Source organism: Rattus norvegicus, chromosome 17 (genome assembly GCF_036323735.1).
Source record: "Rattus norvegicus strain BN/NHsdMcwi chromosome 17, GRCr8, whole genome shotgun sequence".
Classification (NCBI taxonomy): Eukaryota; Metazoa; Chordata; class Mammalia; order Rodentia; family Muridae; genus Rattus; species Rattus norvegicus.
The window spans coordinates 1,865,894-1,891,537 of NC_086035.1; the positions used below are offsets into that span (position 1 = coordinate 1,865,894).

At 45.5% G+C, this 25,644-nt stretch overlaps 1 protein-coding gene across 14 annotated transcripts in view; it reads right to left on the bottom strand.

Moving 5' to 3' along the window:
• Positions 1-25,644, bottom strand: part of Aopep (aminopeptidase O) — a 316,008-nt gene that overhangs the window by 48,893 nt on the left and 241,471 nt on the right. For 13 of the 14 annotated variants that reach the window (XR_010058813.1, NM_001012346.2, XM_063276129.1 and 10 more), the window contains 2 exons: positions 12,976-13,044; positions 12,801-12,875 (listed from right to left, as the gene is read on the bottom strand). Coding sequence is in view for 13 of the 14 variants with exons in the window: in NM_001012346.2 (NP_001012346.2) it covers positions 12,801-12,875; positions 12,976-13,044 (144 nt within the window). In the remaining variant the exon portion in view is untranslated. Of the gene's footprint in view, positions 1-12,800; positions 12,876-12,975; positions 13,045-23,236; positions 23,688-25,644 lie in introns of those variants that run through there. The other variant, XM_063276131.1, reaches the window with a different exon arrangement.

Here is a 25,644-nt window from a genome sequence, read left to right on the forward strand (position 1 = left end):
AATGGAAGCTTTGTCTGAACTACTGTTGAAGTAGCCTCCTCCTTATTTCTGGATAATGCCCTAAGATACATTATAGCAGGGCCCTAAGATACATTAAAGCAGGACCCTAAGATACATTAAAGCAGGTTGTCTACAAACCAAGGAAACAGTCCACTTGCTTGTAATGGTTTTCATAACAAAGCCCCAGCATGATCTCCTTCTTTCCTAACCTTCATGTAAATTCTGTATCATAGGAAACCTACAAGAGATACTTTCTGTACCAGCCTGTGACCTCAAAATGGGCTCTACACAGGAAGCAAGAGAGGAGTAGTGAGTCTAGGTTCATATCTGACACAGAAATAGAACTTCACCAGGGGAGCAGGGCAGTGGTCCTGATGGTAGCAGAAGCAGGGCTACACAGCATGACCCTGTCTCAAAAAAGCAAAATCAAACAAACAGAAAATGAGTATGAAACTGAGCAAATCAAAGTGATGAACCATCTTATTATTTTTACCTTCTGCTCTGAAGCTGTCTGTTTAACTCTCACGATTTCCATCTAAGCTGCCCCCTCGATGGGCTGTGCTGCCAATGACTTTGCATTACACACAGGCAGTTCCGCTAAGGCTTAGTCGGCTAGTGAGTCAAAGTCAGATGCAAATCATCAGTTCTGGGAACGGTATCTGCAGCTTCAATCCAAGATGGTAGGCTGGCCACAAAGCAGGCCCCAGTCCAAGCCAACAAAGCTCCAAGACCAATGGCCAGTTTGGTGGTCTGCATGCATTCCACATACATGTGCTTCTAAGGCACACACGGCTAACCTATGTGCATACACTACAGCATGAATTTTCTACTACTAAACAAGCCCAAATCAATCAGATTTGTCTTCTGAGTCTAGTGTTTGCTCATTGTAGACCGCACCATTACTGACTATTGACTATATTATCCTCAATCATCAGACAAATGCAAGGTATGCTGGGGCTTTCAGAGCCAGTATGAACTGGCACCCTTCCTCCAGTATCTTTTATTTTGTTGAGGGAAGAAATGGAGGGAGAGGAAGACTTTAGGAGTCTGATCAGTTCAGTCCCCAATCTCTTGTGTGTTCTTTACCCACTAAGAGCTCTGTCCTTCTATGTTTACCAATGCCCTTTTCCTCAACTGCCTTTTCATTCTGCCCTCTGGTAGTCCATGGTTCTAAGGTACCAAACTTTCACATCCCATGTAGACCCTTAATTTATTACTATAGTTTTAGAGATGGTTTGATTTGCCCTACGAGCAAAGTCCAACAAATTGTAAGAAATTTTTACAGGCTTAGCATGCTGCAAAGTGCCTCCCTAGAACATTCAAGGCTCTGAGCACCAGAAAGAAAAATTTCTCTAACTAAATTTGCAACTCATCAAGGTATGAACATGTACAAACATGGAAACATTACAGAAAAAATAACTAGGGAACATATCCATAAAAATATTTGAAGACTGCAGGGAGGGCAGTAGGGTGGAGCCACTCTGCATTCCAACGTAAAATGGCTGCTTACATTTGATTCAAAACACACACACACACACACACACACACACACACACACACACAGCATACACACCACACCATACATGCATACACATGCATATAACACCCCACACACACAAACACAGCACACAGTACACACACCACACCACACATGCATGCACATGCACATAACACATACACACACACACACACACACAAACACATACGCCACACCTGCACACACGCACACATGAATAATGTACACACGCTTTTATGCCACAGCTCTTTGGCCTGTGACAAATAAGGTTTCCCTTTAGGATGGGGCGCACTAGATTTCTTTCCTGTCTCCCTCAGTCACCAGAACCCACGCAGCATGCCCAGCCTCACATCTCATTTATCCATCCAGTCATCCAGAACACCAAACTGATCTGTCCCCACCCATATGGGCATTACAGACAATTCACTAAAGGAGGCACGGGACAATCAGCCACCACACAGCCTAGGGATTAAACCCAAGAGCACGCAAGGTCTGGTAACTGCGGTCAACATCTGGCCTGGAAAAGCTGTACGCTCTTTCCTCACTGCCCATTCCTTAAGCCAAGTGGCACCGCGGCTGCCTCCCTCTCTTTTCACAAGGCCCATACACAAATGGGTTTTCGGATCTCAGTAATTGTTCTAACAGAACAGAGCTTATTCCTCAAGTTGCTTGATTTATGGCTTTTCCAGTTGTTTTTGACAGTTTCCTGCTGGTGATGATTTTATTTTGTGAACTTTCCTCAGCTCTGTAGTCTTCCTATCACTACAGCACAGTACACGGTGAGATTACCAATGGCTGAAAACACTCGTTCTTTTTAACACTCTGAATCTCAATACGACAAAGAATATCCAGGGAAAACAGTAATAGACAACAAAAGTTCCCTTTTGTAATGCAATGCATTAAAACACGACACACCCCTGTTTTATGAAAGGTAAGGATCTGGGCTCTTCCCTTGCTCTGGTCTCGCAGGAGCAATGCGCTGCTAACTGTGTATGCCCCAGGTGCCCGAAGTGTGTCTGAAAACTATAAGAGCCTGGGTGAAGAGATTGTGGCAGTGACCTACCCAGCATAAGAAATGACTGTGGATCCCCTTGAAATGCATGTTTGATAGATGACAAACCCATCAGCATCATGAAAAATATGTTTCCGACATCAGACTGGAAGAGAGGTAGCCTTTTACCTGTTCGATACAACAGGGTGAAGAGAGACAGGGAAGGTTGCTGCTGTTCTAAAACACAATGGTTTCCCAGAGTAAGGTCTGGAGATGGACAAGCTGCATTTGCTGCTGGTAGAGGACAGAGATGGGAACAACCAAGGCTGAGTTTACTTCTCAGACTGTAAGTATGTTTGATGGTCTGTTTTCTCTCAGCCCATAGAGAGGAGAGTTCTAATACATATGCCTCGGGGCCACCAACCTTTCTCATTTTTGAGGAGGGGTCCTAAAATGCATTAAGTGTTTAGTGAAAGCCAGGTGTATCTACCAGGTCACCTGCCTAATTCCTATCAGGCTCAAAGGGGGCACATACCTAATTCTTCTACAAGATGACATGGGGATCCTAGTCTCTGTACCACTGGGCTCTGCCCATAGTCTAGGGACATAGCAGAGGGGCAAGAGGAAACTCTCTCAGGATGCAGGATGCTGGCAGCAGCCTTAGACACAGGGCTATAGCAGACAACACTCCACAGGGGTAAGGATGGGGCAACTTTAGAAGACAGAAGGGAAGCCACACCAAAGAATGCTTTGAGGACACAAGAGCTCTGCATCAGAAATAAAGCAGGTTCAGTGGTAGAGCACTTGCCTAGGAAGCGCAAGGCCCTGGGTTCGGTCCCCAGCTCTGAAAAAAAGAACAAAAAAAAAAAAAAAAAGAAAAGAAATAAAGCAGGCTGCTACAAACCAGGTGCTTGGAAGGTGTGGTGGCTCACTTGGGGAGACACTCGGATTTCAAACGGGAGGCACAGGCAAGGGAGTTAGGGACTCTGGGGGATAATCCACACTGCTGCTGGGCTATGAAACACAGAAACTTCTGGAGTCAACTAGGCAAGCACTACCTCGGGCAGACCACTCCAGCCCAGGGTGCCCCACAGAGGACGGGGAACACCTACACGAGGGGCAGCCATCCCCGTGGATGAGTGAAGCAGTATTCATAACACAGAAGATGAAAATATGGTCTAACAACTTGTAAATGGATAAACAAGATGTAGTAAGTCCGGCTATGGAATATTACTACGACAAAAAGAAAAGGCCTCAAAAGGAGCAAACTGCTGACACACAGGAAATGACGGCAGAGCCCCAAGCTCGGAAAGATACTTAAGCCATCCACGAGTCGACTGCAATGGAGTTTCTAGAAAAGGCAAGCCAGAAAGTGTAGAACTAGGAATAGGAATAGGAACAGGCAGGGACCAGAAATTGACAGAGAACTTGAGGTGACAAAGACGTCTGAAACCGGGCTGTGGGGCTGCAACTGAAGCACGCACAGCACCGGCCTGGCATGCTTGAGACTGGGGCTCCTCTCTCCCTCAGAGTTGGTCATGAGAGTCACACAGTTATACAAGTTTCTTACAATGCAAGATACTGCACATGTGTGAATTTTAAGGCATGTAAGCTCTACCCAGCTCAATAGTCATTAAGAGACTCAGAGCTGTGCTTTGTGGGCTCGGGGGCAGCCAGCATCCTTCCTCTTCACGTCTATACCTTCAACATCGAACATGAATACGATAGGGCGGCAAAAGGAGACCATGCCGCATGTCTACTTCTTGATTCCTTTTGTGGCACTGGATTAATGTCCCCTCCCCTGTACAGCCTACTCCCAGACAACACACTAATGGTATGAACTGCAACTGATGATTCACACAAGCCTTGAGTCCTGCTACCTTGTGAGCAGAAACAGAAGAAAAGGAAACACACACACACACACACACACACACACACACACACACACACACACACACACACTATATGGCTTTTTGGTATGAGCTAATTCAGTTTGCTTTTTATCTGTGGATACTGAGATACTAAGCCGTACAGGGTCCGTTGTGCCCATTTATCATCAAAGAGACGCTAACTTAAAAACAAACAAACAAAACTTTAAAAAATAAAAGAGGTCCCATTTTAATTGTGGTGCTGGGAACATAGGCTGTTTTCCCAGTGCCAATACACAATATCCAAAAACTCACAAGAGACAGAAAGTTGGGAAAGCTCTCGAACTATGAAATCACCAACCCCAATACTGAAACATTTTATTTCTTACTTTGCTTGAAACCAAATGTTGAAAGGGAAGAAAACAGAAACCCAACCAGGGAAAAGAAGAGGCGGGTGTGCTGGACGGAGGAGACTGGGAACCATCCACACAGTGTGGCCTACACTGGCCGAGTTGTGAGCAGAAGACAGATGCTAATTTCACACGTAATCTGTGTCTGCAGAAATCAGTCCCCTTAGTTGTACAAAACAGCCACAGCTGAGTGAGCTGAGCGGATCTGTGTCTTGCCCTCAGCCTGGAGGAGACCCACAGCCACTGTCGACCTACTGCACTCATCCTGCGCCCGAGACAGGGACCTCGTAAGCTTGTTTTCCAGTCTGCTTTCTCCAACTGCCTCTTATCTCTACTCCTTGCTCAGGGTTTTGTATGTCATGGATGTGAAATAATGTTCGTAATGAAGTTGTCTAAATAAGCAGAATTTGGTAAATAACGACTCAGAGGTGAGGTCACACTGGCCTAGGATCTCTTAATCATCCTGACTATTAAGTGTCGGCAGAATGTAGGTGATAGGCTTCAGTTTCATTTACAAAACCTGAGGGGATATATTATAAGAATGGTGTTCTCAAGTAAGACACCACCACCGCTCACAAGCAAATGAATCAAAGCCATTCCTGTCCGTGCCTACAAGTCAGACAAAAGTATTAACGTGGATTCAGTCAACTCAGTTACTCCATTTCCCACCGTAACTTCCAGCCCATGTGTGCAAAAAGTTGTGTCATCAAGGAAGGGCCAGGCACGAAACAGGAGTGTGGGATGTCCTCGGGTAAAACGCATCACACAACGGAAGCCTTCGCTACTGCTCTGTGGTTCCCCCATATTGCTTTACCAGTGATTGCTGGTGTGTCTTGTGTTGTGCCTTCCCACAGCCAGAAACTACAGCTCATTTTCCTTGGCATTTTCCCAACAGTTTTTGACGGAGGACCTGCTATATAACAAATTCAAGACAATGCTCTGGGTAAATGAGTTTTCTGTGTTACTCATTACTCAAGAATAGGTAATTGCTTTTCTGTGTATAACTCTGTGATCATATAGCAGAGAACATGTGAACTCAGGGTTTTGTGAGAGTAAAGCAGAAGAGAGATGGAATTTTCTAGCTGAGAGACCTCAGAAAGCCTCCTGCCCCTAAGTCGCCTTCCCTGAGTGGCACCCAGAGCCCCCTCCCCTCCCCATATCTCAGTCAGCTCAGGTCTGCCTGTAACAGTTTCTACATTTCAAACGTTTTAAGCAGAGTCTAGAAAGGACATCAGAAAAACAGATTCAAACCACAGCATGTATCACGTCATTTGGTTTTCAGTCTATTCACCAAAAAGTCAAAAATTAAACTCAAGGCCAAGTGGCAACTGTGGAAAGTGGCCCACAGTAATCCAATCTTACAGTAAGAGTTTTGGAATTTAAAGAAGACAACCAGAAAGGAAAACAAAAACCAACCAACCCAAACAAAACAAAACAAAACAAAACAACACCAGGTCACTCTGAAGAAAAGAAATGAGACCAAATAAATAAGTACAAGTCAAGTTTAAGGACACACTTACAACCACACAGCCATGATGTCACCATAACCCTTCCTAAGGAACAGACACTAGAACCAGCTTCCAAATTCGGACAGGAAGAGCTAGCACCAGAGAGTGGCCTTGAAGTTGTGAAGGGTGCTGGAGTCCTGAGGTTGTATACACTCCCTAGAACGACAGTGCACACCACTGCCTCTGTTGACAATGCCCACACATGGGCAGTGTGAAATTACAGGAAAAACAGTCATCTTGTTCACCATTCAGACATATTTACTTGGGAGCAAAAGGATATTTCGGGTCACATGATAAAGGGGGAAGGAACAGAAACGGTGTCTAATTTCCTTCCTGCTCATATCACAGAATCAATAAAAAGTACCCTGGAGAGCCAAACCACACATTTCTCCAAACCCACCCCCCTCAAAAAAAAAAAAAAAAAAGACAGAACTGATTCACTAGTTCATATGAAAATGAAACTGAGATAGGTGAGACTTTCACAGACCCGCCTGAGGAATAAAGAGGTTCTCAGAGGAAAACAAACCCCAGGGTGAGCATCAGGCCCAGCCGCAAGCCCTCCTCGTAGAAGACACTGAAGAGATGGTCCCCAGGAAAGCCAGGGAAGCTAGAACCATATATTTTCATGGATAACCAGTAAAGAACAAAATAAATAGCACACTTAAACAAAATGGTAAAAGGTTTGGTCTTGCTTTTTGTCTTTTTTTGGTACCTTTTTTTTTTTAATTGCATCGGCACGGAGGATTGTAAAAGTAAATACCACTTGTGAGCTTCATCATCTAATCAATGCCACAAATACTTGTGAGGCCACATGCGGTCTTCTCTGAGTGCCGGGCTCCCAAGGTTGAATATGTATCAGATACACGTTGGCTGGCTTCTAGGCTGAATGCACTCAAGTGTCCGCCTGCTATAGCACATAATTAATGGAAACAATGACAGGTCCTAACCCAAGGTGACACCAGTAGGTGCTACTAAAAATAACACATCTTATTGGTGCCATATGAGCACAGGCACAAAACAGCAGCTCATTAAAATGCCTAAGATGAGAGTGAGTGCCAAGCATTCTGTCACAGGAATGAAATTAACGCTGCCTATAAAAGTAACTAAAAAGCCACAAGAATGTCCTTCGCCCACCTCCCTTTTCCACTCAAGTTTTATATGAAAATAGCTTTCATCTTTCGATGCGGGGAAGAATTGGTGGTGGCTGGCATCAAACACACTGAAATCAACACAAGTGTAATTATCTGCACACTTTCAAGTGTTTTCAAAATACATGCTGGACGAGATTTTCTTAATTTAGAAACGTGTGCTTTGTGTTGGTGGCTGAGGATTAAGAAGAATTTTAAGAGAATGCCCAAAAGATTATTTTCGTAGCAGTTTTTTGACCAGCTCATATTGCACCAACTTACACAGAATGTCCGATGCAGTCTGCACCGCCTTTGTGTCTGACAGACATTCACTTCAGCTGCTGCACGTAAATCACTGAGAACCGGGCTTGACACACGACGAGTGTTAGTTAGCTACTGGTGCATTAATGGCTCCATTCAGAGGGTCTGTCAGGAGGTGTGTGAGGACGAGTGGATGACTGTTGTTAGGATAAGTGCTGAGGGCAGGCGGTCATTGTTTTAATTTTTCCTGTTATACCAGTTTAAAGCTGGCAGGGATTTCAGAACAGAGATGTCAGAATTTCTTCTGGTTTTAAGTTGTAGACTCTTAAAAAGAATCAGTCTATGGAACAGATGAAAATTTAATGGTATAAAATTACACAAACCAGACTGTCTTCCTGAGGCTACAAAAATATTTTTTATCAACAATTTTCTCTTGGTCCAGCTTAAAGAAAGTGAAAGATGTCAAGATCTTGCATGATCTGATCTGACATGAGACCTGGATGTAGAACGTTCAATGACGTATTTGTTAAGAATTGATCATAAATACAAGGGCAGGAAGAGGTGCAGAAACAAAGCCCAGGTATACAGGATTACCTCAGCATCTCAGCAATACAGGAACTACATACAGATCTCTCTCTCTCTCTCTCTCTCTCTCTCTCTCTCTCCTTGGTTGCTCCATAACAACTTTCATTAATTACTCTATGCCCATCCATCACTCACATAAATCCTTCTCCAAAGGCAAGGCACAGGACACAAAGACACCCTCTGAGGAGGTGAAGGGTGGCTGGTAATTCATTAGAACCCATAAAGCTTTTCTATGGAAATCAAGAATCAATGAAGCTATTGTATGAGACCATGGCTCTGCAAGTGTGGACTAGTTATGGATTCTCACAGAGCAACAGTACTCTTAAAAGAGACAAGGGCACCAAGCCTAGGAAACTCCAGGGGAGCCTTGCCTCAGGTAGAAGGGCAGCCACCCAAACCCACCAGGTTGCTGGGTGCAGGGAGTGGCTGCAAGTAAGCGCTGGTACTTGGCCGCCTGCTCCCTGTTCTCAAGGGCTGCTTTTACTGGCTTGTGCCTGGAGGGCTACAAGTGAATGAAGCCTATCAGCCACCACTGGCTGCTGTGGATCCAGTAAATAGTTAAGTAACTTTAAAACAAAAATCTTTAATACTGGTTTCCAGAATTACAACAGAATATAAAAGACTTATGTCACAAAGGACAAACACTGTGATAAACTATTTCAAGCCTAAAACACCTACCTTTAACATTCTAGGTACACACACACACACACACACACGCGCGTGCGGAGAGGGAGAGGGAGACAGACAGACAGACAGCAGAAGTGTGGCGTAAGTGTACAGTGTGCCTCAAAAGGAGTTAACAGCATGCAGACCTCCCTAGGTTCGCACACACTTAAAGTCACAGTGCACTATTATCCCAACAGAGATTACCACTGGTTGTGTGGCTCCGAGTCAAGAGTGCAATAAGAAAAGTGCTGTAAAAGCAGATTACATTGCTGCAAACTTTAGCATTTTATCAGAAGGAGAACAAACAGAGCTGACTACTTGCTGCTGTTGGCCATGAGTCTCACTCTCCTGTTCAGTTTTTACATTTAACCTGGACATCTCACTCCGAGTTCAGGCAAAATGTAAGCTCCAAAGTTCTGCTGTCTAGTTTGTGGCAGGAGCCAACAGTGCCGGCTCTTGGTGACAATTAGGGCTCACAAAGGCTGGTTCACCTCCCCCTGGACATTTGCTTCAGATACGGCAGACACAGAGGATGGCTTGTGAGTCACCCCAGTGGCTGGGAAGCCAGCCTATGAATACTTCTGATCTCAGCATGCACACAAAGGCTAAAATGGAAATGGCAGGGGGTTTTCCTCTAAGTTATCAAATGTGCAGTAACCAAGAAGGCAGATTCTTTTGAATCTTACCATATAAATTATTTTCTTTTAAACTCCAAGTGCATTGTTTTTAAAATACACTATAAGGTATTTTCATAAGGTGCTATTGTGTTATGTATTTTAGTTCTTGGAATGTTGAAGTTATCTAAACTTTTTTCACATGTACACACCTTAAAATATTAGTTCTTATTCTATAATGGTGATATACAATTTGTTTACCTTTGAGGTAAAAGTTAATGTGTTCTTCCAAAGCCAGTAATAGATCATTGTAGCAAGAGCTATTACTGTTAACACTCTCTCTCTTTCTCCTCACTGTTGGAATCACAGTGCTAACCAGCCCCACAGAGATAGCCCAGGACTGCCGTCTTCCTGCCATACAGGTTCTTGCTTTTTTGTAGCCAAATTTACTCAAACTAAATAACAAGCATTTGAAATAACAGAAAAAGGAAGAGTATCAGAGTGGGTGGAGAAATATTCCAGGAGCAGGAGTGAGGACACGGGTTTGAGGGAGTCTGGTTACATTCACGGCAGAGAGCGGGGGCTAGGACAACATGGAAAGGAACGGCAAGGGACATCCAAGGAGATGCAAAGGGGAGAGTGATGGAAGTCCATAAAGATGGCTCCCTGGTAATAGGAATGGCAGCGAGAGACACCACATGAGGCCAGGGCAGTCGGGAAAGCACTCCAGTCACTTACAGGGTGAGGTGGCACAGTAACTTGTTCCTTTAGCTCGACTCGCAGACAGACTGCACTGCTTTTCTAGCTGAAACTCTCAGCTAGTATTTCAAGCTCCATCAGACTGTGCCCACCATTTAGCAACTAAGACGATTTCTTTAAGGGGAAAACAAATGTCTCCCATAAAATGACATTCTTTCCACAGAGCTCTGAGTCTGGCCCGCTGCCATGGCTGTTTTCCTTTCTCGAGATATCCAGTCAGTTCTGTTTTTCACCAGGCAGTAAGAGCTGCCTTCGCCTATCGAAGGAAAATGCTGCAGTCCTCCCATAGTCAGTACAGGCCACTTAGCCAAAGTCCCTTGGATCTAGCCCACAGACCAGACCCGTTCAACCAAATCCACTTAGTCCAGTTCAGTCCAGTCTGACCTGGGTTGACTCCTGAGAGAGTTTGAAGGTGCGGGACACTTGAGGAATGGAGAATATGGAGGGAGCTGGTCATCGGGGGAGAGGGCAAGGACAAAGAAGACAAAGGAGCAGACAGCAGCTAGGTCTAGAACATGCACGCCTGACACATACACTCTTATTTCAGTCTTGCTAAATTAGTAAAGCAGAAACATGCACAGTGGGGCACGGAAAGGACACATGTGTTAACTTGCTTATGGCCCAGTAGACATTTTTAATTTTGTTTTCCTTTTTATTTTATTTTGAGACAGATCTCTTTACACAGCTCTGGCTGTCCTGGAACTATATAAACCGGGCTGGCCTTAAACTCAAGCCTTTGCCTCTTGAGTGCTAGCTATTAAGGTATGAGCCAGGCTCAGCAGCTTATCAGAATCAACAGTGAGGGACCTATTGAAGGTCCCACCAGCAACAGGATCAAGTCCTAGCACCAGGCTTGGGTTGAATGCTCACCTCAGTGATCCCTAGGTTCTGTGCCTTTCGGGTTGCACTCTAATGCCTTTGGGTCACAGACCTGGACTGCTCACCTGGCCCTTCACGGTGCCCACCTTTCTTGTCAGACACTTCTCCCAGGTATGGGAGGGAAAGTGCATGTTGGGGCTGGACCTGGGAAAAAGGGGTGGGGACACCCACACAAACACATGTCTCTGGGCACACCGGATGTCCTTGCACTCCTAGAAAGAAAGGCCATCCAATTCAGCTTCAAGTTCTTTAAAATCACTACCCACATTATCTAGGAAGAAATTCAGGGGCGGCTTTTCCAGTAGGCCTACTGGGGCACAGCGGAGACCTGGTTGGGGGAGAGCTGTGGTGGAAGGTGGAGGCCTCTGTGTTTTGTTAGCCTCCCGGGTTTTAGAGACGGTCACTGCTTCAGATTGATCGTGGCAATACCAAGTACTCAATAGCAACGTCTCCCCCTTTCCACGTGTGGCTGGTCTTATTTCCAGTTTAATAACTATACCTACAAACATTCGTTCAAGCGCTAGGCACACCAGAAGGCTTTTCACTCTTTAGCTATTTTATGATCTCATTCATTAGTCACAAACCTTTTAAAGAAACCTAAGTTGTGAGAGAACCACAATCACAACCTGCCTAGCATGTAAGGTACGGCTCCAGATCCATTGCTTAGAAGACTTGTTTCTTACCACTGCTCAACTGAGTTGACACACACAGCTTGCTCTTTAGAGGCTGGGAGGGGGAGCACTTCTCACACAGTTTGGGCCCTTGCATGTCCGCAGCAATATGCCTAGCTAGTTCTTTCGCCAGGTCTCTTCCAAGTGGCCCCGAGTGTCCTTAAGTGCATACTGAAACTCCACATCACCATTACTGTGAGCTCTGTGCACGTTCTCAGATGCCTGATGCCCATACTAAGGCAACACAGAAGCTGGCAGCATAGCTATCAGCAAGGATTTGGCTTCAGAGCCCAGTGATTCATCATCTATCCCAGCGGCAGAACAACACACCGCTATTTTGGTCCCTTAGTGCTATAACCCCCCCCACACCGGCCCAACTGCAAAAGTATATTTAAGCAAAATTGACAAAACCAAAACATGTCATTAACATTTGTCCCCTTTTCAGTAAGTAAGAAAAGGGGCTAATGGGCTACTCACCTGATTTCAAAATATTTATCACAAGTTTCAACCCCACGCATTCATGACGGGAAGCAGCAAGCAAAGTCTACAAAGTAACTATTAAAATTCCAAATTCAGGAGGTAGAATGCTGAGTGAAAAGGAAAATTGGTCCTGGCGTGTCTGAAGTTGCCCACTTCTCACACAGCCGGTCGCCAGTTCCCACAGGATTCCTGGTAGGGGTTTGGCTCTGTGGGCCCATGTGCTGATGCCTGCCTGTGGGGGTCTGCCTGGAAGAAGCTTTCGTTTCTCGGGGGCACCCCTGCAGTGTAAGGAGCACGTGACAGGCCCCCATCCCGGTCAAGTCGGACACCACTGTTATCTGTTTCCCACACTGGTAAAGCTTTCTTGCAGAAAGCACAAACTCCCCATCGCTAGCAGACACCGAATCTTGGGCACCAGGCAGCACACAGGAGCTCCTCCCAGCAGCACTCTCCAGGGCCTCCTACCTTTTCAAAGGCGGCTTCACGTTTCCTTCGTTGGCGTTTTCCGGGTCTTCGGTTCACTCGAATCCATTTGGCCACCTGAAGTCAAAACCCAACAGCATTTAAAGCAGGCCGAGATACCGGTGTCCACCTCACCTGAGCAGCAGGCACTGCTGTCACCTCTGCCCACCACACTTACCTCGGAGCCCACTTGCCGTACCAGCCTACTCGGCGAGCAGTCCTTGGCCTTGCGCTCCTCCTGCAGTGCCTGCGGGGAGAACAAGTCAAGTTCACGGAGCCCAGAGCCACAAGCGCGACACCTCGGCAGGCGGGCGGGCGGGCGGGCGGGCGGGAGAGCGAGCAGGCGGGCTGGCGAGGCGGGAGCGGGCGGGGCGGGGCCTGCCTTAAAGGTGTAGGCGCCCAGGTCCTAGCTGTTATTGTTCTCAGAAAGTACCCTCTGCCTGGACCTGCTCCCGGACTCACCTCGCCCCACAGATCCATCCACCCATCCACCCACCCACCCACCTATCCACCCGTCCCACCCACCTATCCACCCGTCCCACCCATCCATCCATCCATCCATCCATCCATCCATCCATCCATCCATCCATCCATCCATCCATCCATCAATCCCCCGGTGTAGTCTGAGGCTCAGGTTGCAGGTTGGAGGGACCCTGAACCGGGGATTCCGAGGGGAAGCAACTTTTCTACCGGCACCACCAAGGTGGCAGGTGGCAGGTGAAATAGGGAGTCCCTTATTCACGCGTCACCATGGACCTGAAAAGGGGGCCCTCCTGTTCCACACCTAAGGATGGACTTGCCCCATGTTCCTCCGTCCCTCTGCACCAGCCGGGCTGAGGAGAGGCTGGCTGACTCTGCTGCCCGACTCTGCTGCCCTTTAACTTTATCACATTTCTTAAAAAAAAAAAAAAGTCTGTCGGGCCCTCTTTATTGCTACTCCATCCTTCTTTCAAGATCAAAAGGTTTAGATCAAAGGCAAGATCAAACTCCGGACTTTAAATAGAAGCAACTTCGCCATGGAGTACTTTACACAAAGAGGAGTTGCTTAATGAGACACCAGAATGGAAAACTTTATTGTACCCTCCATTCCCAAACACAACCGGACCCTCATGTGGCCACTAAAGATGGCTATGTCCTAAAATAGACAACAGGCCTGTTGGGGATTCTTAGTAGTGTTTACATTTCCAGATATGTAAACCAAACAAAACCAACAAAACAAAACTCTAGAACATAAGCAGATGCAGTCAGCTCTGTACCTCACTGTCTAGGTGCAAAAATGCATACCCACTTGCTAAGTACTTAACACGTATTAAGATGACCTTACACACGTGTACAACCATCGCATCCGATTTTGTCCTGCTTTAAGGGGAATGCATAGAAATACTTAATGCTTTGGAAAGCGGGGAAGCACACACATATAAACAGATAAAAATCTTTATACATTACATTATGCAGATCTACTTAATTTTAAACAGAAAGAAAACTTTGAATTATTCAAGCTTTATGCTACTCATGATTCCAGAATCAATATATATCCATCCTGGCAGACACTGCCTTTGATCATTAATTTTTCCCCTTGGGTGTTTACCATAAGAATACTAACAAACAGTTCAATACAAAGAGTTTATTAATAGTAAGAAATAACTATTACAAATTAAGTTTTAACACAGACATCTACAAGAATCTGTTATGGCTGGATAGTATTTAAAGTACGTAAAGGTTCTTTCCCTCCTTGGTCCAGTTTTCATTTCACTGTAATCTCAAATCACATGCGTATGTGAAATTGTTCTCAAACCCATAACTCCCATGGAGCCACCGGTAATAATCTTAGGTTCAGACATCTAGAACTCTGGCCCCACCAAACAGCCCTTTTCACCCCTGCCCAGCACTGGGAATGCACAAGAGCTCTGACTTAGACTGAATGGTGCCCTAATGTGTACCCCCTTGTCCCACAATCCCTTCCATAGAGAAGCCATGAGAGTCTTTCCAAAGGAAATTGCAATCCCATCCCTTTGCTTTGCTGGAAACACATGACTTGCCTCTGGCTTCTACCTGAAGTATCATGTCTGAAAGGCTTCTCCTCACTATCAATGCTAAGTCTAATATTCCCCAGGATTCTAATAGCACCCTGCCTGCATCATCTTCTGTAAGTCTGTCACTGAGACCTCGTTATCAGAGCAGGGTTAAGTTTCAGACCTTGAAAGCATAGATCTCACACCCCTTCCCCACACTTTATCATTACCATTGCACTTACATTTCACATTTCTTAGGTTTGAAGAACCAGTGTTATGAAACTGAAATTCAGCCCTCATCTTATATTAGGCTCACTCAGTGTGGCACGATTTACATGGCTATTTAGTTTTAATCTATCACGTGGGTGTGTATGTGGGGGAGGTGTGCATGTGTGTGTATGTGGGGGAGATGTGTGTGTGTGTGTGAGTGTGGGGGGGTGTGGGGGGGAGGTGTTGGGGGGAGGTGTGTGTGTGCATGTGGGGGAGGTGTGTGTGTGCATGTGGGGGAGGTGTGCATGCGTGTGTATGTGTCATGTCATGTGTGTAGAGGCAGAGGACAATGTGCAAGTCTGGTCTTTCCTACCTCAAGGGATATGAGATAAAGTTCAGGCTATCAGCCTTGCAGCAATCACCTTCAACCTGCTAAGCCAATTGCCACCTTGGTATTTATTTTTATGATTAACTGATTAAATGTCTATCTCCCTAACCATATTTTAAGCTCCTGGAATGGCGCTATCTTGTTTTTTCCTTGACTTTTGTCTAGTCACTAAAACATAGCCTAACACACAACAGATATTCAATGCCTTAACAGTGAAGGGGAACTGGAGAGAGAGAGAGATCGAGGTCAGGGGATCAAAGCACCTGCTCCCAAGCCTGATGACCTCAGTTCAATCCACAGGGTCCACATGGCGAAAGGGGAGAACTGACTATACACTCCTATCCAACATACATTCAGATAGTAATAAATAAATAGGTGAAATAAAATTGTATTTAAAGTAAATAGAAGTAGACAGGGACACAGGAACACACATACATAGTTCAAGGATGGTTTAATCTTACAATTATTATGGCTCTAATTAACTCTAATTTCTTTAACTGCTAGAATATCACCATTTATAAAAAGCATAGAATTGCACATTTAAAGAAGAAGAAGGAGGGACACAGTTCTAAAATGACTTAAAAAAAACAAAAATAGAAAATAAAAGTTCCCTATTCACCAGTAATTCAAATTACATCTTGGTGCTGGGGCTGAATTTAACCCAGAATGAAGGATGTAACACTAGAAAAATTAATGTTCTTATTGTTCAGTGCAACCAGAATACATTTCTCTGGCGCTGACTTAAATCCCTCCTTGCTTATGAGTTAACGCAAATGTCAGTAGGCTGTGGGGAAACCTTTAAACATAGTGAAAATTTGCAGTCAGGGATGGACAGTCTAGCATCTCCCAGAGTGGCAAAAGTACTTTCAAGATATCCTTTAAAAATGCACTGTTTTATGTTTGAATTGTATCTTTTTAAATGCCTCAGCTAGTTGACAGGCATGTTTGGGAAGGAAGTTTTTCTAAGAAACTTTTTGTCAAAGCAGTTTGTAATAGTCAAAGACAGTTTCAGAGCCTGAGGAAATGCCATTGCTTTTAAACAAAAGCCCTGCTAAATACAGAAACTGGAGACTATTTTCACAGAGAAAGTATATTTTGGTTTTCTTTTTCAATCTTTTTTTTTTTTTTTAAAGTGGAGGAGGAAGTTACTCCTCTCACGGGAAAGGGGAAAGGGTTCTGATGCCAATCTCATACTGATAGGGTGGGCGCCCTCTTCCTGCTTCCATTTGGTGAATGAAGCATAGCACAGAGGAATTGAGGAGAGCCCCCACAGGAAGCCCTGTAGGGCAAACATAGGGAGCCCTTTAATTATTCCAACAGACAGCAAATTATGCTCCCCTGGGCAAAGCCAAGGGAGAACCATCTGTAGAGAGAAGCCAAGGACTTTGGCTCCCAAAGGATCTAAGGGCTCTGTTACTAACCTACGCCAGACTTACAATATCAGCACTGGAGAGACTGTGGCAGGATTGCGAGTTCTAGGACAGCAGGTATCTGCAGGGTCTGCAGATACTGTCACCTACAGATGAAGGAAGCAACAGGAATAAGCTGACCAAACATTGCAGCTTTAAATCTTGTCTGAATATAACACACCTTACACCTTGTTTTCTCTGAGTTTAGAAGAAAGCATATTGTTTTTGTCTGCTCCATCAATGCTATGATGAAGGCTCTAGTTTCTTTCTGAGAGAGATTTTAGCCCTGTTGTATGGGCATAATCTTGCAGCATAATTTCAGAAGTATGGATCACACAGGATGGCCCATGACAGGCTTAGCTCCCTGCCCACATTTATGTTTTCCTGTTTGTAAGTGCCACCCTGACCTCATCAGTATTACCCAGAATGCTATGCAGAACCCAGGCTAGTGTACGGTGTGTAAGGTGCTGATGTCTCCTTCCCTCTTGTACTTTTAGTACTAAGGACTGAGCCTCAGCATGATGCACCCTAAAAAGGACCCCACCAATGGACTGTGCTCTTTGCTGGAAGCTCATGAGCCTTGCTAATTAAGGAAGGCTAACTAATGGTGTTGTGCTAACAAAAAAACAAATCAAAAACAAATCATACACATAGCAGGCACTCATACACACTTCCCACTTCCCAGACAATCAACGCTTAAACTCCTCCCAGGGGGATGTGATTGAGTTCATGCTTGGGTTCAGTCTGATCTCTATAACATTGGCCCTGGAGTTCATCTTCCTGTGCTCTAGGCATGCCCTCTTATCATCTAGATCTGGCGAGATGTCCCTGACCTTTCTGGAGGGACAGCAAGAGAAAAGGTCCCATGAACCCACTGCTGTGCTACTCCTTCCCTCAGTTTTACTTCTCTCTGTACCAATGCCAGGGAATTTCAAACGAAGCCACCGTGCTTTACCTTCCTGAGAACATGGAGCTTTGGGGCCCTCCTTAGCCAGGCAGAAACCTCAGGGACAGTTGGGACAGTTGCTGGATATTAAGTGTCACCCCTCACCCATCTTTCCGCCAAGTTCTGCCATGCTGTTTTGGAAGCTGCCTTAACTCCATTTTGAGCAGGAGAGGTCTGAATAAATAAGAGTATTGGGTTTTACATTTTTTCCATTTTAATTTGCATTTTTCCTTGGTGAGCTGGAAAATGACATATTTCCAGTGTTTCTCTTCATTAACAGAACACTTGGAAGTTACATATGAAAGCTAAGGCCATATGGTTATGTTCTTTATGAAGTTCAAAGAAAATATTAGGAAACAACAGTAAAGATAATACTGCATATATACCACACAGCTGTCATGAAAATGTTGACCGTGGGGCTAGAGAGGCGAGTCAATGGTTAAAAACATTGACTGCTGGCTCTATCAGAGGTTCTGAGCTCAATTCCCAGCATCCACATGGTTGCTTATGACCATCTATAAAGGGATCTGATGCCCTTTTCTGGTATGCATGTGTACATGCAGCAGAGGCCTCATCCATATATTAATATTAATATTAATAACAACAGAAAGAAAATGTTGACCCAGCTCAATGATATCAAAGCCAGAGGAAAGGTGCTCTGAAGCACCAGTTATCAGAGATCACAAGAGCCTTGTAACTGGGAGAAAGCTGGAACAGCCCAATTTCAACAGAAGCAGTTTACACAGCACTGGACACCTAACCTGCTCTGCCTGTGCCTTGTAGGGGCCACAGCTTAAGAATGGAGACATTGGGTCTTAGGTAATTCTAGTGCCTTTATCACTTCATATAGCCTGGCCTTCAAGTTCTGATTGGAACTATGGGACCATTCACTGTGACCATGTCACTTTAAAAATATTGTTTATTATATGGATCTGATTAACCCTGGGTCAAAACACAGACCACAAAATGTAACCAAACCCCATAACATCTGCTGGAAGAGACATTAGCAAAAACTCTTCCCCACGAGTGTGGCTGTAGCTCTTTAGTGTATGAACGTGTATGTGCAGATGTGCATGCATGTGTACACATCAATGTGGAGGCAATAAGACCCTCAACTTCCCTGGAAGTTGTTCACTTTAGTTTTTGAGACAGGTTCTCTCATTGGGCTGAAGCTTGACAAGGTGGTCACAGTCTGCCTGCCTTGCCTTCCCAATGCTGGCCTTTGTTATACCTGTTCTATGGATCAAATTCAGGTCACCACATTGGCATAGCAGGCATTTTATTAAGTGTGCCATCTTCCTAGCCCCCAGGGTAATTCTTCATGTGACCTTGACATTTACTCATAGACACTATAACCTTAAAGGGTCCTCACAGGTGAAATACAAAATTACATACAGGGGCTTTCCATCTGCAATTCCTACCTCTAAATGCTCTGAGAATCACAGTGTGAGTGAGTGTGAGTGTGTGTGTGTGTGTGTGTGTGTGTCAGTGTGGGTATGTGGTGTGTTGTGGTGGGAGGGCTGTGTTGATGTGGGAGGGGGTTGGGGTGTGGGAGTTACAAATCTCAGCATTTGGAGCCCCCTAGGACTTATGCCTCAGAGTCATCTTAAGGGCCTCTTGTTCAGTAACCCCACTGTTGAGTGCCAAGAACAACTGCTTTGGGTGGTTTTAACAATGCCCTACATATAACAGCTTCCAAAAAATATTATAGATGTTTGGGAGGCATCTGACTTTGAAGGTCAGTAACACAGAGGGCGACGTGCTCTGTGACAGCAAGTTCCTGTGGGCAGAAAGAAGGGAGACATGGTGATGAAGAAGATGGGCAGTTGGGCTGACACAGGGAGCATTTCCTATCACTTGTATTTAGGAATAAACTCAGGGTCTGAATCAAGCAAACCCACAAAAAGACTTTAAAACAATACAAGATTTCAATGACCCTCCCATGAAGAATCAAGGAATCCTTTTGAGATTCATGGTTAATACAATTCTGGGTTCTGCACAAAGACCTTAACATGTATCTTCAGGAGGGCTGGTGTAATGTTGGCCTATAGCACTGACCATAGAAGGCAACACTTCCCATGTTCTGATTACAGAGCCAGCCTAGAATCAGGGAGGAGACCTGTGCCGGTGGGAAGACCCTTTGCTATGTACAAAGGGACTGCTCCATTCAGGAGCAGCTATGCTGGCTGACTTCCTTACGTTGTGGACAGCCTTCTCTGACCAAATGGGTTCCCTTGATTAGAACACACACAGACACAGACACACACACACCCTCATGCATGCATGTGCACATGTACATGTTCTAGGAGAAGTAATAACATGTCTCCACAAAGGCACAGACACACATATGTGGTCTGATGGTATTTTACTAGCTGGAAACCACCAGCACATGTGGGTACCTTCCCTTCATTTCTCAGTGTGGGATATGACATGGTGTACTACAGTGTGCAGAAGTGTGTGCACGTGGCTGTGCCGCTGCCCATATGCCTCTGAAGGGGGGGGGCTGTATACGAAGCCTATGGCCCCAGAAAATCTACTCTTCTTTAAAAATTGTCCACTCAGAAGAGATTGCTGGTCATCAGACCTTTAAAAGGAATTTAAGTTGCAATTTCAAGACATAAAACTATGCCTGAATCATCTCTATTAACAAGTATTATAAAAATCTCTCCCTCATACATACAAAGGAAAGTAAAATCTACCACCTTGAAGGGCTGCTGACTCTAATACAAATAATTACGATAGAAAGCCAGTTTCCAGGGTGTTTGTTCACCAAACATTTAGCTCCATAGAAGGAGGTGCCCTGGGAAAACAAGGGGAAGGGCATGTGTTGATTGGTTACTGATCCATTTCTCCTTCCTGGGACACTCCTCCAGCAGTGGATTAAATCAATGTTTAATGCTCCCCAGGCCCAGCTGTGCCCATATTAGGAAAGCCAGAGCTCACATCTCCCCAGGGTAAAAATGGACCAGCCCTTCCACCCACTGTTTCCACCCACTGTTTCCACCCACTGTTTCCACCCACTGTTGTGGAGGTGGGAGAGTGGGTGCTGGGGAATGTGAACTTGATCCCACACTGATCAACCAAGCAGCACACCCTCATTGTTCTTTAGATACCAAACATAACTTCTTTCTAGAAGGGATCAACCCAGCCACTTGACACAACAACATAGCTTTTGTGCTCAGCAGTTGGACAGACAAGAAAAGCTCCACAGGACATTAAAGCTTTGCATCGTGGATACCCCTAAGAGACCAGGTGCAAGACCCCATCAGACAGCTTATGCTTCTCCTACACATCTCAGACTGTAAGGCCAACAGTCTCCTAGGACCCTTCCACTTCTCTGAGTTGCCCTCAGGGATACTAGGTGAATAACCTGTCACCAAGCTCCACGTTGTCCTGACTGGTTTTAACCAGTTATACAATTGCTGTGGCTTGTTTTAGCTTTGCTTCTTATCTTCCCTGCTTTGCTGTCTGAGGTTCAAGGTCACCAGAAAATGGGCTAGTACAGCCAACTAGCTGTAGCTGTTTTCTGCGCTGTCCTATGAATCTGTCCTCTCTGTCTTGGGACAATGCCCAGGTGTAATGGGGAAGGAGCCCCTGAGAACTGAGACCAAGGTACCCTGTCTCAGCTTCTCAAACACTCACGTCACACAACCCCCCTGAGCCTGGGAGAGACACGTACTTCACTGAGAGTGAAGTGAGATGGTGCACGAAGCAGGCACAACAGTAATCTTTAATCCTTCCACTATCTCCACACCCACCTTTTTCTTGGAGACAAAAGCCTGTCTGGTATTTTGAACCAAAGTAAACTTTCAAAGGCCTCAAAAATAACTGAGTTGTGACATTATAATAGAAACGCCTGACCTGACAACCGCTTGAACTCAGTGTCCTTGGATGGAGCCTGGAGAGATGTGGCCCATCTGAGCTACTACAAACCAGCACCTGTCCCTTCCAATGACAAGCAGGAGACAGGAGGAAGCAGGTCCCCCTGCTGACCCATTCATAATCCCATTAGTAGCCCCTTCTTGTACAAAACAATAGGCCATCTGTTGTTACAGGAATACGGAAAACAAAGCCAGAGCTGGTGTTCACACCTGTAATCTCCACATTTGTAACATGGAGTCAAGAGGACCAAGAGTCCATGGCTACCCTAGGACGCACAGCAATACTGTCAAAACAAGCAAAGAAACCAACCACATAGCCGCATGTTGACACTCCTCTGAATTCATCAGCACAATTGGGTCCTAGTTGTGGAAATGTCACAAACCCAAAGCATTACTTAACAGGGGCCTTCACGTTAGACAGACTCATTAGTTGCCTCATCTATAAAATGGGCACAACAGAGTTGACCTCACAGACTTGTGAGTAGAAATACATCAAGCACCATGCATGATGCTTCTAGTAGGAGCTGCTTTCGTCTTGGGTTTTCTTTTTTCTTTTTTTTTTTTTTTTTAAGACCCCATTACAGATGGTTGTGAGCCACCATGTGGTTGCTGGGAATTGAACTCAGGATCTCTGGAAGAGCAGTCAGTGCTCTTAACTGCTGAGCCATCTCTCCAGCCCTTGGATTTTCTAATATACAAAATGGGACAGAGGGAAGAATTAAATTACATTTAAAAAAATTACAGTTCTTAGGGCTGGATGAGGTGGCTTGGTGGGTAAAACCCTTCATTTAAAAGTATGAGGACTTGGAGTTGGGAATTTAGCTCAGTGGTAAAGTGCTTGCCTAGGAAGTGCAAGGCCCTGGGTTCGGTCCCCAGCTCTGAAAAAAAGAACCAAAAAAAAAAAAAAAGTATGAGGACTTGAATTTGGACCATGAACTCATTAACAAGACAGAACAAAACAACCTCACCTCCCCCAAAAAACACCAACCAAGCCATGATCCCAGAACTGGGAGGCCAAGACAGGAAAACCCCAGGGGCTGCTAGACAGTCAGTCTAGAACCAGTGAACTCCAGAGTTAGTGAGAAACTTTAGCTCAAAACTTAATGGAGGGGATAGAAAGGAGGTTCTGCAGGTAGAATGCTTTGTGCTCTTGCAGAGGATCCAAGTGTGTTCCCAGCACCCACACCCAGAGGCTCACAACCTCCTGTAACTGCAGCTCCAGGGGATCAGATATGCACTTTGGCCTTTTTGCTTACATACACACATGTGGCATTCATGTGCACAGACAAATGGTTATTTAAAAAGTCTTAAAAAATAAGTTGAAAAGTGACAGAGAAAGACTCACACTTTGGAGATTTAGAAAACTACATTCAGATAGTTAAACCACCTACACATTCTTATGTTTCCCATAGTTTCTTAAAGATTTATGCAAAACTCTGAAACTCAGGCAGATATCCCTAACTACAAAACCAGTGACCAAACTCCCCACAAAAACCAAACCAAAGCCACAACTACAAAAGAGCACAACCACCACCACCACCACCACCACCACCACCACCACCACCACCACCACCACCACCACCACCACACATGCTTTGAGAAGGGGGCACTGAGAACTCTGGAGAATAACACACTTCACAATACGTTCATAATAAACGCAAGCAGCGTCTTGAGGGGAAGCACACATCAAAGCACCACGAGAAAAGGACACAGGAAAGGAAACCAGAAGAAGCTTTCGTCCAAGAGGCCCCAGCCGGACATCCCAGGAAATGCAGTGCGGTTGAAGGAAGCGTCCGTCCTTAGTGACTCCCAGTCACTGACTTCCCTTGAGTCCTGGTCCTGAGCGCTGTGCATTGACTTTGGCTGCCCTCCTACGTGTTTTTATGGCAATCAAGTTGATGAAATTAAAGAACTGAGCTGTGAAGTTGTGGGGCATGAGGATGCCATGTTGTAAAGTTGAGGCTGATAACAACCAGGGTGTCCCTAGCACACTAAACACTATCTTACCTGTGCTCCCTCAGTGTGCTCTGTAATTTCCATTGGCCTACAAAGGAAGATATTTTTAGCATGTAGAGCACTTTGTAACAGATATATAACTGCACTAAAAATATAATTTTAGGAAACTGCCTGGGTTTGGTCATCCCAACCCCAACTACGTTCAGCTTTCTCAACCTAAGGACCACCATGGTGCTGTGCAGTTTCTTCCAAACATGGCAGCATGGTTGGTTCAGGGTACTTTGCTTATACAAAAAGCTGTCTTAAAGGAGGTTTCTTCTGGAGGATTTGATGCTTCAAACAGCAACCTCGCTGGGCTTCCTCCTCAAGGATATATAGATAGTAGGCATAAAGGAACATTTTGCTTTTGTATCTTTCAGGGAAGAGGGAAACTGAGCCTGTACTGTTTTCTGACCTGTAGGAGTCTTGAGACTGACAGCCTGGTACGGTTTTCTGACCCCTTGCTGTTCAGGCAGGTCAGTCTGAGACCAGCACCTTCCTTCCTCAGTCACTGGTACACAGTACACAGGCCCTGGGACCTGACAGTCACCTGGGGTTTTGCTCAATCATCTCTCAAAGGGATGATTTCCAGTTGGGCAGAAAAGGCAAGTAGGAACAGTATTTCCTGACAGAGATTATAGAATATCATGCAGGAGGTAGGTAAAATCCCCAAACCACCATCCTGGGTCTCAAACCTAGCACCGTGCAAGGAGAGAAAGGCACTGCTCTTAGGGGTGGTCAGGCACCTCTGTTGCAAGAGCCAGTGTGGGGACACAGGCTCTGCTCTTCGCTCAGGTGACAGAAGCGTGAGGTGCCCCACTCAGTATCACACAGCTCAGTGGTAACCAAGCTACTCTCAGTGTCTGAACTGCCTCCAGAGTCCAGCAGAACTTCATGATGAAGTAGGCTGCGAAACCACGAACTTGAAGGAGACACTATTGACGGCTTCACCCAGCTGCACGATTGTTCACTCGTCACACAGTGGTGTCGCCTTGCATTTTATGTGTCACACTGTGACAAAGGCAGCTGTATACAGCTCAACAGGACCCATGGTAGGATGTACCTGTTTGCAAGGGTCCGGGCAGAGGACGCACCTGCAAGGACAGGGCCTCTGCTGAATGACCTGAACTCTCATCAGAGAGCATCAACTTTCATCAGAAGTATGTGGCAAGAGTGCTGCCCTTTTATAAACAGATTTGGACTTTGGCGATGGGACAGTCACCGACCTGCCCTGGCTTGTGACAAGCTTGTTGGCTGCCCACCAACTGCTCCTCTACCGCTTGACACCACTGCCCAAGGCCCTCTGCTGTGTGCCTGTTACAGCTACATTCACCAAATGCACGGGGTTAATGCTGGTTAAAAACACTGCTAAAAAATTACAAAACAATCTTGGTCTGGACCTTAGCTGTGCCACTGACTAGACTTGCAGGGGCGGGAAGATGGCAGCACTTCTCACAGGGCCCCTCTTACCATGGCGAGTGAAGTAGGCATGATTCTCTAAAAGGAGTCCCTAGCTGGTGATCCTGAAACATTCTGAAAGTTGTGCAAACTTGGCAAGATGAAGCAGAGCAGGCAGTGCCTACAAAATATCCCACACAGACATCAAACCTATCTGGTACCATACAATGGTTCTTTACTGCAGAGAAGGAAGAACAGTCTTGGGCGAAAGTGGATGCTCTGGTGGCAGGAACTGAACAAGATGCCCTGGGCATCGAGAGAGGCCCCATTGAGAGCCATTGCCTCAAAAACCCGGATGCTGATTTTACCATCAGCAGTGCAGTGATGCTAGGTGATGCCAGGTAGCGCCACAACAGAACTCCCAGGCCTGTTCCTCAAATTCAGGAGGGACACTGTGCTCATATAAAGACAAATAGTTCCTACAGAGAGTGTTGAAGGGGGGAGCAGCTTTTACTGAAATGGAGTAGCCCCACGGACAGATGTGTATTTCCAGGAGCCATCTTCCTTCCAGCTTCCTGAGTTCACATGCTCCTTTCTGAAGAGCTCTT